General features: G+C 42.0%; 1 protein-coding gene across 3 annotated transcripts in view; it reads left to right on the top strand.

Moving 5' to 3' along the window:
- The window catches only part of CCBE1 (collagen and calcium binding EGF domains 1), a 340,160-nt gene that overhangs the window by 93,259 nt on the left and 232,542 nt on the right, over positions 1-14,359 (top strand). Inside the window, exon 1 of one of the 3 annotated variants that reach the window (XM_056544309.1) lies at positions 13,681-13,765. The exons of the other annotated variants lie outside the window; for them this stretch is intronic. Within the exon in view, the coding sequence (XP_056400284.1) occupies positions 13,758-13,765 (8 nt within the window). The 5' untranslated portion in view covers positions 13,681-13,757. Of the gene's footprint in view, positions 1-13,680; positions 13,766-14,359 lie in introns of those variants that run through there. 3 annotated transcript variants of the gene reach the window in all.

Genomic DNA, 14,359 nt, shown 5'->3' on the forward strand with positions numbered 1-14,359 from the left:
ATTTTTCGTCTTCACGGGTTGCCCACACAGATAGTCTCGGATAGAGGCGTCCAATTCGTGTCAAAATTCTGGAGGGCTCTCTGTAAACAACTCAAGATTAAATTAAAGGTTTCTTCTGCATATCATCCTCAATCCAATGGACAAGTAGAAAGAATTAACCAGGTCTTGGGTGATTATTTACGACATTTTGTTTCCTCCCGCCAGGATGATTGGGCAGATCTTCTACCATGGGCCGAATTCTCGTATAACTTTAGAGTCTCTGAATCTTCCTCCAAATCCCCATTTTTCGTGGTGTATGGCCGTCACCCTCTTCCCCCCCTCCCTACTCCCTTGCCCTCTGGTTTGCCCGCTGTAGATGAAGTGACTCGTGATCTTTCCACCATATGGAAAGAGACCCAAGATTCTCTTTTACAGGCTTCATCTCGCATGAAAAAGTTTGCCGATAAGAAAAGAAGAGCTCCCCCCATTTTTGCTCCCGGAGACAAGGTATGGCTCTCCGCTAAATATGTCCGCTTTCGTGTCCCCAGTTACAAACTGGGTCCACGCTATCTTGGTCCTTTCAAAGTCTTGTGCCAAATTAATCCTGTCTCTTACAAACTTCTTCTTCCTCCTTCTCTCCGTATTCCTAATGCCTTTCATGTCTCTCTTCTTAAACCACTCATCATCAACCGTTTCTCTCCCAAATTAGTTTCTCCCACTCCTGTCTCCGGTTCTTCTGACGTCTTCTCAGTGAAGGAGATACTGGCCTCCAAGACGGTCAGAGGAAAAAGGTTCTTTTTGGTGGATTGGGAGGGCTGTGGACCTGAAGAGAGATCCTGGGAACCTGAGGACAACATCCTAGACAAAAGTCTGGTCCTCAGGTTCTCAGGCTCTAAGAAGAGGGGGAGACCCAAGGGGGGGGTACTGTTACGCTCCTCCCCGGAGCGCTCGCTTCTCTCTCGCTACCGCAGCGCTCCGGGCAGCTCCACTGTCCCGGTGCGCTGCGATACCGTCTCCAGCCGGGATGCGATTCGCGATGCGGGTAGCGCCCGCTCGCGATGCGCATCCCGGCTCCCGTACCTGACTCGCTCTCCGTCTGTCCTGTCCCGGCGCGCGCGGCCCCGCTCCCTAGGGCGCGCGCGCGCCGGGTCTCTGCGATTTAAAGGGCCACTGCGCCGCTGATTGGCGCAGTGGTTCCAATTAGTGTGTTCACCTGTGCACTCCCTATTTATACTTCACTTCCCCTTCACTCCCTCGCCGGATCTTGTTGCCATTGTGCCAGTGAAAGTGTTTCCTTGTGTGTTCCTAGCCTGTGTTCCAGACCTCCTGCCGTTGCCCCCGACTACGATCCTTGCTGCCTGCCCCGACCTTCTGCTACGTCCGACCTTGCTTCTGTCTACTCCCTTGTACCGCGCCTGTCTTCAGCAGTCAGAGAGGTTGAGCCGTTGCTAGTGGATACGACCTGGTCACTACCGCCGCAGCAAGACCATCCCGCTTTGCGGCGGGCTCTGGTGAAAACCAGTAGTGACTTAGAACCGATCCACTAGCACGGTCCACGCCAATCCCTCTCTGGCACAGAGGATCCACTACCTGCCAGCCGGCATCGTGACAGTGGTATAGTGTATAGCTTAGAGAACCTGTGCTGTATATTCTACTGTCATGCTTTGTGTGATTGTAATGTATTGTATGACTTGTAATGACAACTGAATGATCAATAAAGCTCTGTCAATACCTTTTTCATTGATTGTGTCATCACAGAATAAGCCATCAATATCTTATCACTGTGGGACCCATCCCCGCATCCTTACTGATCAGCTGAACAAAGCCAGAAATAGCTCCATACATGTTGTAGTGGCTGTGCTCGGTTAATGCAGCTCTGCTCCCATTTAAGTGAATAGTAGCTTAGCTGCAGCACCCCAGGACGGCCACTGCTTCCGGCTCTGTTCTCTGTGTATGCTGGCTTTTGTAAGGATCTGTTTGGTAGTGTGATGGGTATTCGACTCCCACTAATTAATTATTATTATTATAATAATACTTTTTTACATGTATACAGTGCAAACAGATTCAGCAGCACTGTACACTCTAATTGGTCCCAGTCTCTTTCTAAATTTACCTATCAGTATGTTTTTGAAGTGTCGGAGGAAGCCCAAGGAAATACACAAACTCATTGCAAATGTTGTCCTTGGCGGGATTTGTACCCCAGTGTTGCAAGGCAACAACACTAGCCACTGAGCCATCATGTTGCCCTGGGGATAAACCATTAATAAAAAAAAAAATAGTATCAGAAAATCCCTTTAAAGCGTATCTGTCATTTATCAGAAAAAAATAATGCTTCTACATGTTACTCACCAAGTCATTCAGTGTCTATTTTCTGTATTTGACTCACAAATCCCTTTGTTCTGCTGTTTACTCATTCTGACATCCACTGCTCAGGAAGAGGCGTGTCCGAGGCAAGCACCGAGCCTGCCCTCACTAACTATGCATCCGCTTCCTCCCTGAGTCTGCTGTGCTGTGCTGGGTTTCTTTATCCAATCACTGCAGGCTGCTCTGTAGCCCCCTTCTCTCTGTTTTCATACTGCAGTCTGATACGACAGGGGTGAGCACAGAGGAGTGCTAGTCATCCTGGACTTTGCTTCAGCTGGGACAAAGATGATGCTGCAGCTAGACAGGATTATGTTCTGGATGATGTGGGGACACCTAGTGGTGTTTTTTTTTTATAAGCCATGATTTCCATAAAAAGGAGATTACATTTTTTTATGAAGTATATTAGAAAGATTAATGTTTTGCCAAGATGTACAAAGGTTTTGATTCTGACACATTCTGCACATTCAAGACTAGATCGTGAATTGAGAATTCTGGGATAATCTGTGCAATGAATCTACAAACTATTCATGTTGAATTAAGATTCTCACTTCCCATGTATATGACCATAGCCTCTGTTACACTCTCAACTATAGGCGTCATGTCTAAAACCTTATTATAGATCTGTGGATGTCTGAAACAAAATAAATCTATTGGCTCGTACTGTATCTATGGGCACAAAGTGTATCTGTGCCACCAACAGGCTCCATGCACACTGCTGTACCATGGATAGGCTAAGCCTCTCATAATTGCCTTATACAGAAGGTGAGCTTTCCCTAGTGTTTGAAATCCAATCTAAACATGTGTGAATGTATTAGCCAGACCCCTACAGAATGTGGATACAAACCCTTTACGAGCTGAATAGATATTGCGGGTCACACGTTTAACCTCTTTATTTCGGAGGGAGGGGGTTCTTAAGCAATGTGTTGCTTCCTTGTATTAAGATGATCACAAGCCGAGGACTGGAGCCAAGAGAACCTGGCTATGTGGAGGCTGGCTGCCCTCCCGTGTACCCTGCCTATAAGTCTTCTGCAGTGTGGATAACACTTCTAGAGGAGTCTGCATTTCCTAATAAATATCATTGTGCTGGGATTTTCTTGGCCCACACTTGGTTGAGTCATGTGGGGGTTACAATTAAAAACTTCTCATATTTTATCTCTTTCACAAAGTGTGAGCTGTAGGGAAACATAACAGGACACATTTATAACAAGGTTCATCATTTACAAAATGGTGAGCATAGAGCCATGGAATTTGGGCTCATGTACAGAGTATTGAAGAGTATCCACCAAATGCAAAATAATATGCCATACATGCCAGAATAGATCTGTGGAACAAACTCAACGTTGTTGTTTCATGTCCAGATTTCTCCACATAGTTTCCATGCAGACTTTACACGGCTTCTGTTTCTTCCTGTTTTATGGATTGAAATCCATCATTTTTTCCATGTTTTACTATGTACCAGTTTGGCATTTATTGATAAGAATAAATATTTTATTATTGACTTTTTCTGCTGTATTAGGGTCCCAGTGTTGTGTCCCGCTAGATCAAGATATGACCTGCCTGGCAGACCTGGGAGACTTGATGAATGAACAATTCAGCTTTTCCTCTAAAGACACCATTGAAATAGCTGAATTCAGAGGAGGCATCAAATCAAGGTTCACTCCTCCCATCTCTGCAGGCAGTAGTCTTCATCTATTTCAGTTCAAGGTAATGGAGCAATTGTTTCTGTTAGCATAGTTTAGCCTAGGGCTAGTGCAGGGATATTACAGGAACAGCTAGCTTAGTTTTCTTGTCAGTTTCGGTTAGGGGTAGATAACTGGCTGTTATCTATTCATCTATTTAAATTGTCATTTATATCTCTATCATTTCCAGCTCCAGTCATCTAATGGTGAGTTAAAGGGGTACTCCAGCAAATGTTTTCTTATCTCTGCTGCAAATAAAAAAAAATTATCCTTAACTTACCTCCTTCTGCTCCCCAAGTGCCGCCAGTATCGATATCCCACTCTCCGGCCCCAGTTTTCTTCCTGCTTCTAGGACTTAGCTATTTGCCAGCCACAGCGATGTCCTGCCTCAGCCGCTGATTGGTTGGGTGGCAATGTGATGTATTGGGCCCTTTGATATTGATACGTGTTTGAGTTATTTCCATGCTCGTTGCTTAGTCAAGGTGGAGGTATCTGAGTAGCGGGAGTCATTGTTAGGACCCAGGAAAGGCCCTAGTATAGGTGAAGCAAATTTTGCTGTAATGTCCGTTTTTGTGTTTTTCTGTCTTTGGGTCTGTTCAGACACTGGTTTTTGTGTCTGGGCAGTTTCTGTGCTGATTCTTCCCAGTGTTTGAAGAGTTAATGCTCTCACCCTATTGCAGCTCAGGTGTGGCTTTAAAACCTGAGTTCTGTTGGAACTCTGACCTGGTGATTAGTTATTACTTTGACTATGACTGTTTTAGTCTATCTTTTTATATCTGAATGTTATTATGCCTGTTTATAATAGATTTTAGTCTGCTTGGTTTTTAAGTACATTTGTCAGTTTTTAGGATTATGTATGTCCGTTCTGCTTTAACCTTGTTATCTTAGTCTGTGTTCACACTGTGAGTCTTGCTTCTACCCGTGCTCTGTATTTAGTATTCCTGTTTGGAGTCCTGACCTGTATTCCTTCGTGTTATGGAGTTTGGTTTTGTGGAGTCTCAGACTCCATTTCTCAGTCCAGTGTTCTGTGTATTATAATTCTGTTTCCTTCTAGGCCAGTATCGTGATCACACAGTGGAGTGTGCCCGCTGGCTAGTAGTCTATTTGGCTTTAGTACTCCCTCCATGTTTGGAGTTGGGAGTCTAGAGAGTTCATGATTTCTGATCTTTTGTGTTTTTAGTACATGCACTGATCATAGTGTACAAGATTACTGATCTAGAGTGTCCTCTGTACATTACCATTGGTCTATAGTGTCCTCTGTGCTTTATCACTGAACTAGTATCTGTTTATGTTTAGTGTTTTGTGTCCAGTGTTAACAGTGTTTTATGTTTCCTGACCTGTTTAGTGTTTGACATTCAGTTCATCTGTTCATCCCCTGCATCTCCTGGTTTTTGCTGTATACTTATTCCATATCTAGTCTTGTTCATTTTTTCATATCTGCCATTTACCTTGATTCCGGTTTCTGAACTGTATGTTAGTACGCTTTATCCTGTTTGTACATTTATATTCTGTCTGGTTTATCTGGTTGTTTGGTTGTTTTCCCCTGAACGTTTCTGATCTGTCCCTGACTATGTTCTGTATTATTTGTGTTCCTTTACGCCCATTGGACTTTAGCACAGGGAGGGACCGGCTCCAGGTTGTCAATCCGCCATTTAGGGTGGATGAGCAAGTAGGCAGGGAGAGTGTTTTCTAGGGACAGCTTAGGGCTCACTCTCCCTGTCCACCCCCGGTCATGACATCTGCAGTCTGACACAGCCAGCTGGTGTTGTCAAGTATTTATGTGAATAGGACTAAGCGCAATACCAAACACAGCCATGAACAAGAATGGAGCTGTTTGAAGGAATAATCAGTATTTCTATAATCTCTTAAACAGCTTTCAAAGATAATTACAAGGCCAGTGTCTATACAACATCCTTTAATGTTGTAGTGTTCGGTTAAGAAAATGCTATCCCGTTACACACAAAATATAAATAAATGGCGCAGTTTAAAGTTCATTTACAATTGTAAATAAATGGAGGACACTGGAATTGGCCAAATATTGAAGTTTATTTTATGTAAATGTCAACGTCCAAAGGAGCCATCTAAGTTTTGTGAAACCCAATAACATAATGAGATAATTCAACTGAGGCGTTTATGTAAACCAGACACGGCACAGAGAAAAAACTGTGTAAGAGAAAAACCTCTAGAGAAGCTGTCCAGCAGTTTGAAACTACAACACCCAGCATGCCCTTGTATGGAGCACACACCGCTCTTTGCTAGAATGTAGGGATCAGCTACAAGACCCATCTTGCATTGTTAGGGTATGTTCACACTGTGGAATTTCCGCTCGCTAAATTCAGCGAGCGGAGATTCTGTCTGGCGGCCTTCAGCAGTAGGACCGTGTCGCACCATTGACGGCTATGCAGTGCTCGCGGACTTCAGAGCAAAGAATGAACATGTTCTTTCTTTGCACAGAACAATTTCAGAGGCAGAATTGTCCGCTGCTGAAATTCTGCAGTGTGAAGGGGTCTTGCGGAAGACCTGTTCACACTGATGGTAATGTTAACTGCGCGCAATTCCACTCGCGGGAATTCCGAGTATGAAAATACCCTTATGCGATAACATAGTATATGGTAAAGCCCAGTCATCATTCTTCAGATAGTCTATGATATTAGTGTATATATGCCCCTGGATCTCTTCTGTATTGTGCCCCCAAACCTTCCAAGACACTTCCAGGCGCTAATAACTTTTTCAGATTTTGGGATGGGGGTGTTTGGGATAGTATAGCGGAATTACTTTGACAGTGTATTAGGCCAATATTTTAGACTTCCTGATAATAAAATTGCAGCTTTGGCTGGTGACTTTATTTTTGCACTGGTAATATGGTAGTAGTATTATATGGGTTCAATATGGTGGTATTAATTGTGCTTTGTCTGATGGCATATTTGGGTACTAAATGAGCATCTATACTGTGGTATCATACACTGTTAAGTGGGTTAATTTGCACGTGGTATTATGTGGCGTTGTATAGGGGCTTTTATTTGGGCTTTGTGTGTTGGTACTATTTTGGTACCTGTTGAGTATCTTTATACTATGATATGGTGGCTTTATTTGGATGCTGTTTAGAAGCTTATTGGGTATCAAAATAAATAAAATAAAATAAAAAAAACAGCACCAAAAATGTTTTAAAAAATATGGTTAACATCAAAACTTAATTTAAACGATGGATCATCATTTTGATTATACATTTCCTTTAAACGGCAATAGTATGGTGGCATTATTTAGTCTTTGGTCTTAAGTGGGCATTATATGGTCTAATATCTGAATTGCAAGGGTTTTGTAGGGTGGTATTATTTGGACACCACATGGTGCTGTTATTTATGCACAGAATAGTAGTTTATACTGCAGGGAATATAACAACAACATAAAATATTATTATTATTATTATTATTATTAATACGTAACCTTTTACTTTTCAAGAATACTCTCTATTCCTTCCAAAAAGAGGGGAAGGTAAAGCCACAAAAAGTATTGCTCAGAATTCCCTTAGGGTATGTTCACATTATAGAGATATGCTGGGGGCGGAGATTCATTCTTCATTGCCGCCTCTTAAATCCATTGGCGCTAAAAACGAAAGGACGACATTTTGGTTCACAAGGAATTCAGCCTAAGGGTCTATTCACACAGCAGAATTTATGCTTGCGGAAATTTAGAAGCGTGAGTGGGAGTGCGGAATCCCATAGTAGTCTATGGGCTTTAATTTGAGGCGGAATTCCACAAGCGTAAATTCTACCGTGTGAATAGACCCTAAAAGGATGAACATGTTTATTCTTTTGGCGAGTCCGGAATCCTGAAATGCCGGAGCGCGAATGGGTGAACGGAAAAACCCATTCACACCAATGTTAGATTCAAGTAGTGGGATTCCATGCGAAGATTCTATAGCCTGAACATACTCTAAGGGAGCAATTTGGTCTTTGAGCCCCTCACATAATTGTAATTCTCTACAGTCTTTGGAAAGGGTTACTTCCCGCAGCCACGTTATGACATCGTCCTGATAGATAAAAGCTTGGCGTAGTTTCGAGGTTGTAGACCAATTCTAGCATCATGGAGTCAAATTCCTGCAAAATCATCTGTAATATTAAAACCTCCGGCAAATTGTATCCGACGAGTTCTCTTTACAATTGCTTAACTGTTTATGTAACTGGAACTGCCAGAGGATTTCAGGTATAAAACAGATTGGAATTGACTGCGAAAATTGGATTGCAGGTCGTAATTGTGTATCTGGATACATTTTCCAGGGTTTTGCATGGAGTGGGCAGGAACTAGGAATATTATGGGATTATTGTTATTATCCTTTATTTTTATAGCGCTGAAATATTCCTCAGCCCCCATTTAGAGAATTTACTTCTTCACGCCAGAGAAGCTTTCAACCTAATTTCCTTAATACGGGCTCATAGAGGCATAGAAAAGGATCTGTAACCAGAGACGATAGTGGAAATCTATAATGCAAAAACATGCAATCTGCTCTGTTTTTATTCAAATTATAGAGCTTTGCATAGATTTAGTGCTTATCCTGTGTGGTACTTCTGTGTTTAAGAATGTAAAATGGCAGCAAATTCTTTTTGACTCCATTGACCCATCATACTGAGCAGAATGGCGCTGTCACTCCAGTTTTACTCTGGAGGACTTCAATGTTTGTTCATTACGTGGACAACCATTTGATTTCAATAGGGGGCATGACAGGGTCCGTGCAGCAAAAATAAAGACCTTTTGAGAAGTGTTTTAGTGGTTTTATCCCGTAAAAAAAAAAAAAAAAGTTGAGCATCCCATAAGGTCAGACAGGAATGGCCCAGTGTTTTCTGTGCCACAACACCTCTCTTATTTCAATTCATGACCACTCTGCCTTTTGACACACAAGGCTCGTCTGCCGATGGTGGCCCAGTGTGGATTGCCCGCGCATGCAACATCAATGAGTCTGTGAGTCTGTCAGGCTTGCATAGCTAGAGGCAGAGAGCTTGTTGCCTTCCTCTAGTGACAGGTCTGCACATTAGCAGTGGTGGTGCACTAAACCTGTCACTAGAGGCAGGGAATGAGCCCTTTTGCAACATTGAAATGCATGCACTATGATTCTGACAGACTCCTTGACTCACTACACATGTGTCACAATTCCTATTGATGGCGCATGTACAGGCAATCCACACAGGGCTGCTGTCGGTAAGCGAGCCTTTTGTTTCAATTAAAAGGAATAGCAGGCATGGTGTAACAGGAAAGAGGTGTTGCAAACCAGGGACACAGCGGGCTTTGCCTAGCTAACATTATGAGACCCCCGAAAAAATCTTATTTTATAGAACAAATCCCCCAAATGACTTCCCAAAAAGTATGATCAATATGGGGACACTAACCCCTGCTTCAGTGTGTAGGGGATTTAAAAGGGTTAATTTAAGCGCTAGAGGCTCGTAGGTTACTGCAATGTTGAGTTCTCAGGGATCTGTTATGTCTTTTGACCCACTCTCATACCCTACATGTGTATAAAAAAAACACTACTTTTAGAGAACCTGAAACATTTAGCGAAAAGAGTTTAGACTTATACAGTTAATTCTGGTGTCATGAAATACATGAGGAACTCCAGGTAAGTATGAGATTGACCCAAAACTTGACAAAAACAAAAAACCTTCCTGTACACACTGAATGCCCCCTATGTATTGTTAGGGGACATAATCATTTACTATAATTGTATTCTATGTGCATGAGTTCTTGCATAGCCCTTACTAACCTTTCAAAATTTTGCATTGCTTGGGACACCTATACTGAAAAGGATAAAAGGTCCCTGGTCTTTTTATGAGTGCTGTATATTCGAGGTTTTAGCTTTTTAGATCTCCAAACTAGGGTTCATGGTATGGAGGTACACTTCAGATAGGACTGTCCTGGAGACAGAAGCCCTTTATTCCCATCATAGACATTCATGGTCTCCCAACAGGATAAGCATGATAGATGCAGGTCCCGTATTAGGAGAATGGAGGTCCTCTGACCCATGTTTGCCAAGTCATGGGCACATTCTCCAAATACTTCAAAGGCAGGGTGGCACTGCTTGGTTGGTTCATTCCATCACACCCATAGAGTTCAATGGAAAGGGACAGTTTTAGGCGCGGCCTCCAAAAATAAGTAAACAAGATTTAACCCATTTTTGGTTGGATGGCATATCTATGTATATTTGAGTAAATGGCTGACATGCAGCTCTCCTTATACACCTGTTTTTCTTTCTTATGATGAATTATTCCCAAGGTCTGTGCATGTTCTACATTTGCAGATTCCTTTACAAGACATGGAGTCTATTGTGGAGTAAGTGATTGCTGTTACTGTGAAGAGCTCATACCACACACAGGCCTACTTAGCCTTCATTGACCTCTCCACTAGTGATGTCTGAATGCACCATTACCAGATTACTTCTCCTTTATTGCAGCATCCTGACTCTATGTAGAGGTCATCTCATTTTATCTTCCACCGCTCCGTATACAATATCCAAAGACCCCATACCTTGGTTGGATGAGGAATGTCCACATTCTTAATATCCTAAATCAACCAAATAGCCGAAGTCCAGACAAAGTTCTATACATCTGTTTTTGGCCTGGAAAACTTTCTGCCATTCTCTTACCTCTTGGAGATTTAAAATACTAACTTTGATTTACAAAGACCTCTGAGATGGTGACAGGTCATCCATCAGCAGAACCTACTCCCTTAAACGCCTTCTTTTGCGTTCTGGTCATAACCTATATCTCTCCCCCTCTTGTATAACCTTTTCTTACTCCATCAACAATGTGCCTGGAATTTCTAATCATGCCAGATCCGACTTTAAGCCTGGAACAAAACAGATCTTTTAGGACACTTTCTTATAGCTAGAAATTCATTAGAAAACACTCAAGAAGATAATCTGGAAAATAAAAGTTGTCTTTTGCGAATTTGCTATTAGAATTTAGTATGAAATATAATCTGGAAGTTAATGAAGAAAGTTCCTGAAATTGTTTCTAACCCTAACTTGGTATGTAGCCATAGGGTGTACAAAGGTAGCAGTCACATCCTGACCCTGGTGCCCAAGAAGGCTCGTGTGCCACATAGAAAGACCTTAGTATTGTATAAGACACATAGTAGGTGAGGGATCTGTTCCAGGTATTGCATTTGGGCCCAAGGTGATATTTCAGTACCCTTAATAACGATGATCCAGTGGCTGCAGACTATGCATTCTTAAAGAGTACTACGGGGAAAAACAAATGTTTTCAAACAAACTGTTGCCAAAAAGTTATACAGATTTGTAAATGACTTCTATTTAAAAAATCTTAACCCTTCCAGTACTAATGAGCTGCTGTATGCTCCGGAGGAAGTTGTGTAGTTCTTTTCTGTCTGACCATAGTGCTCTCTGCTGACACCACTGTCCGTGTCAGGAACTGTCCAGAGCAGGAGCAAATCCCTGCAGCATACCTCTCCTGCTCTGGACAGTTCCTGACGCAGACAGAGGTGTCAGCAGAGAGCACTGAGGTCAGAATGGAAAGAACTACACTACTTTCTCTGGAGCATACAGCAGCTCATAAGTACTGGAAGGATTTTTTAATAGAAGTCATTTACAAATCTGTTTAACTTTCTGGCACCAGTTGATTTGAAAACATGTTTTTTCCACTAAAGTACCCCTTTTTTTAAATTATTTTTTTAATCAACTGGTGCCAGAAAGTTAAACAGATTTGTAAATTACTTCTATTAAAAAAAAACGTAATCCTTCCAGTACTTATTAGCTGCTGAATACTACAGAGGAAATTATTTTCTTTTTGAAACACAGTGCTCTCTGCTGACATCACGAGCACAGTGCTCTCTGCTGACATCTCTGTCCATTTTAGGAACTGTCCAGAGCAGTTCTCCTACTCTGGACAGTTCTTAAAATGAACAGATATGTCAGCAGAGAGCACTGTGCTCGTGATGTCAGCAGACAACTATGTATGATTTGCTGATGGCAAGTCCTTAACACATGAACATACCCTAAAAGTTTTTATACAGTGGATGGACTCAAGGACCAAGGGTAAAAATCTTCTTTAGGCCATGTTTACACGGCTGAAAATGTTTAGACATCCCGCACATCTCCTTGATTGGGCAGCACTAGGGCCCCTCGGAAATGCGCCGTTTTCATAAGCGGCAATGTATTTCCAAGTGGAATCTGCAGAAACATTTATCAGTTCAATGTTTCTGCGGACACCGGAATCAGAAATTCAGCCGTGTGCGCAGTGCAGCAGAATTCACTGGGACTCTGCTGCAGTGAAATATTCCTGCAGAATTCAGCTCGGAAATTCTGTTGTGTGAACATAGCCTTAGGCTGGGTTTTCACAAAAATGCCTAAAAATACTACAGATGCCGCACTGCTTTTTTTTTTGTTAAAGGGTACTCCGGTGGAAAACATTTTTTTTTAAATGAACTGGTGCCAGAAAGTTTAACAGATTTGTAAATGCCTTCTATTAAAAAAATCTTTATCCTTCCAGTACTTTTTAGTAGCTGTATGCTACAGAGGAAACACTTTTCTTTTTTAATTTCTTTTTTGTCTTGTCCACAGTGCTCTCTGCTGACACCTGATGCCCGTATCAAGAACTGTCCAGAGCAGGAGAAAATCCCCATAGCAAACCTATGCTATTCTGGACAGTTCCTGACACGGACAGAGGTGTCAGAAGAGAGCACTGTGGACAAGACAAAAATGAAATTCAAAAAGAAAAGAATTTCCTCTGTAGCATACAGCTGCTAAAAAGTACAGGAAGGATAAAGATTTTTTAATAGAAGTAATTTACAAATCTGTTTAACTTTCTGGCACCAGTTGATTTAAAAAATGTTTTCCACTGGAGTACCCCTTTAACTGCGAGTCAATAGGGATTTATGAAATACGAAAGCCACTTAGCGTTTTTTGTCTTTGGCGTTTGGACAGTTCCTGACATGGACAGAGGTGTCAGCAGAGAGCACTATAGTCAGACTGGAAATAACTACACAACTTCCTCTGTAGTATACAGCAGCTGATAAGTACTAGAAGGATTAAGATTTTTAAATAGAAGTAAATTACAAATCTGTTTAACTGTCTGGCACCAGTTGATTTGAAAAAATTTTTCCCCGACTGGAGTACCCCTTTAATTTTGGAAGAAAGATGAATACTACGCACAGTGGGAGAGTTTTACCAGAAACCTGTATGGAGAAGAAGTTGACCAGTTGCCCATAACAACCAATCAGATTGCTTCTCTCATTTTTAAAGAGGACTCTGAAAAATGAAAGAAGCAATCTGATTGGTTACTATGGGCAACTGCACCACTCTTCCTCTACACAGCTTTGGATAAATCTCCCCCCAGTGACCATTCAGGTTGTCACCCAGCTTTTCCAGAAACAGATATTCCTGAATAGAATATCCAACCCCGGATTTGAGATTCACAAAAAGAGTTTATATCTAATTTTAGATAGGGAAATTGGGGGAGATTTATCAAAACCTGTCCAGAGGAAAAGTTGCTGAGTTGCCCATAGCAACCAATCAGATCGCTGCTTTCATTTTTTACAGGCCTTTTCAAAAATGAAAGAAGCGTTCTGATTGGTTGCTATGGGCAACTGGTCAACTTTTCCTCTGGGCAGGTTTTGATTAATCTCCCCCATTGTCTTTTATAGGCATACTAGATAGGCAAATGGGCCTTTACGTGCCGCCGGCCTTCCATGCCTCCATGTTTCTAATTTTGGGAGTTGTCTTCCGTGCTAATGTCCAGGTGAGTAATAGACGTTTAAGTGAAGTAATATGGCAGAAAGGCTTACAGTTAATAATCCGTACAATCCAGCCAATGAATTGTCAGTAATATACAGAGGAAGAAAGATCAGACAAAGGGGGTCTGGAACTCATCAGGATGGGTGTAAATTGTATAGAGTGCAGCCATATTATGATTGAATCTTCGCAGGAACTCAACAGCCGACATCTGGAAAGTATCTCTGTCCCAGCGGAATTCATGCGTATTATCTGTATAACACCCTGATCCTACATGTGATCTTTATTTACTATAAAGGGATCTTGGGTCTTTGGAATGGAAAGAAGCCACCGACATAGTCCTATAGAAGGTGCAGTAACAAGTATTAGGTTCAGCATGGTGACTAAGGTAAGGCTATCCATGGCCTGAGCTGGTGGTCTTCAAATTGCGGACCTCCAGATGTTGCAAAACTACGACTCCCAGCATGCCCGAACAGCCTTTGGCTGTCCGGGCATGCTGGGAGTTGTAGTTTTGCAACTTCACAAAATTCCGGAAATGAAGACAAGCATGGGCTTTAGGCGTAGCAGCTAAAAAGGAATGCAGCATTGAGTATGTTATACT

This window comes from Hyla sarda, chromosome 1 (assembly GCF_029499605.1).
Source record: "Hyla sarda isolate aHylSar1 chromosome 1, aHylSar1.hap1, whole genome shotgun sequence".
Lineage (NCBI taxonomy): Eukaryota > Metazoa > Chordata > Amphibia > Anura > Hylidae > Hyla > Hyla sarda.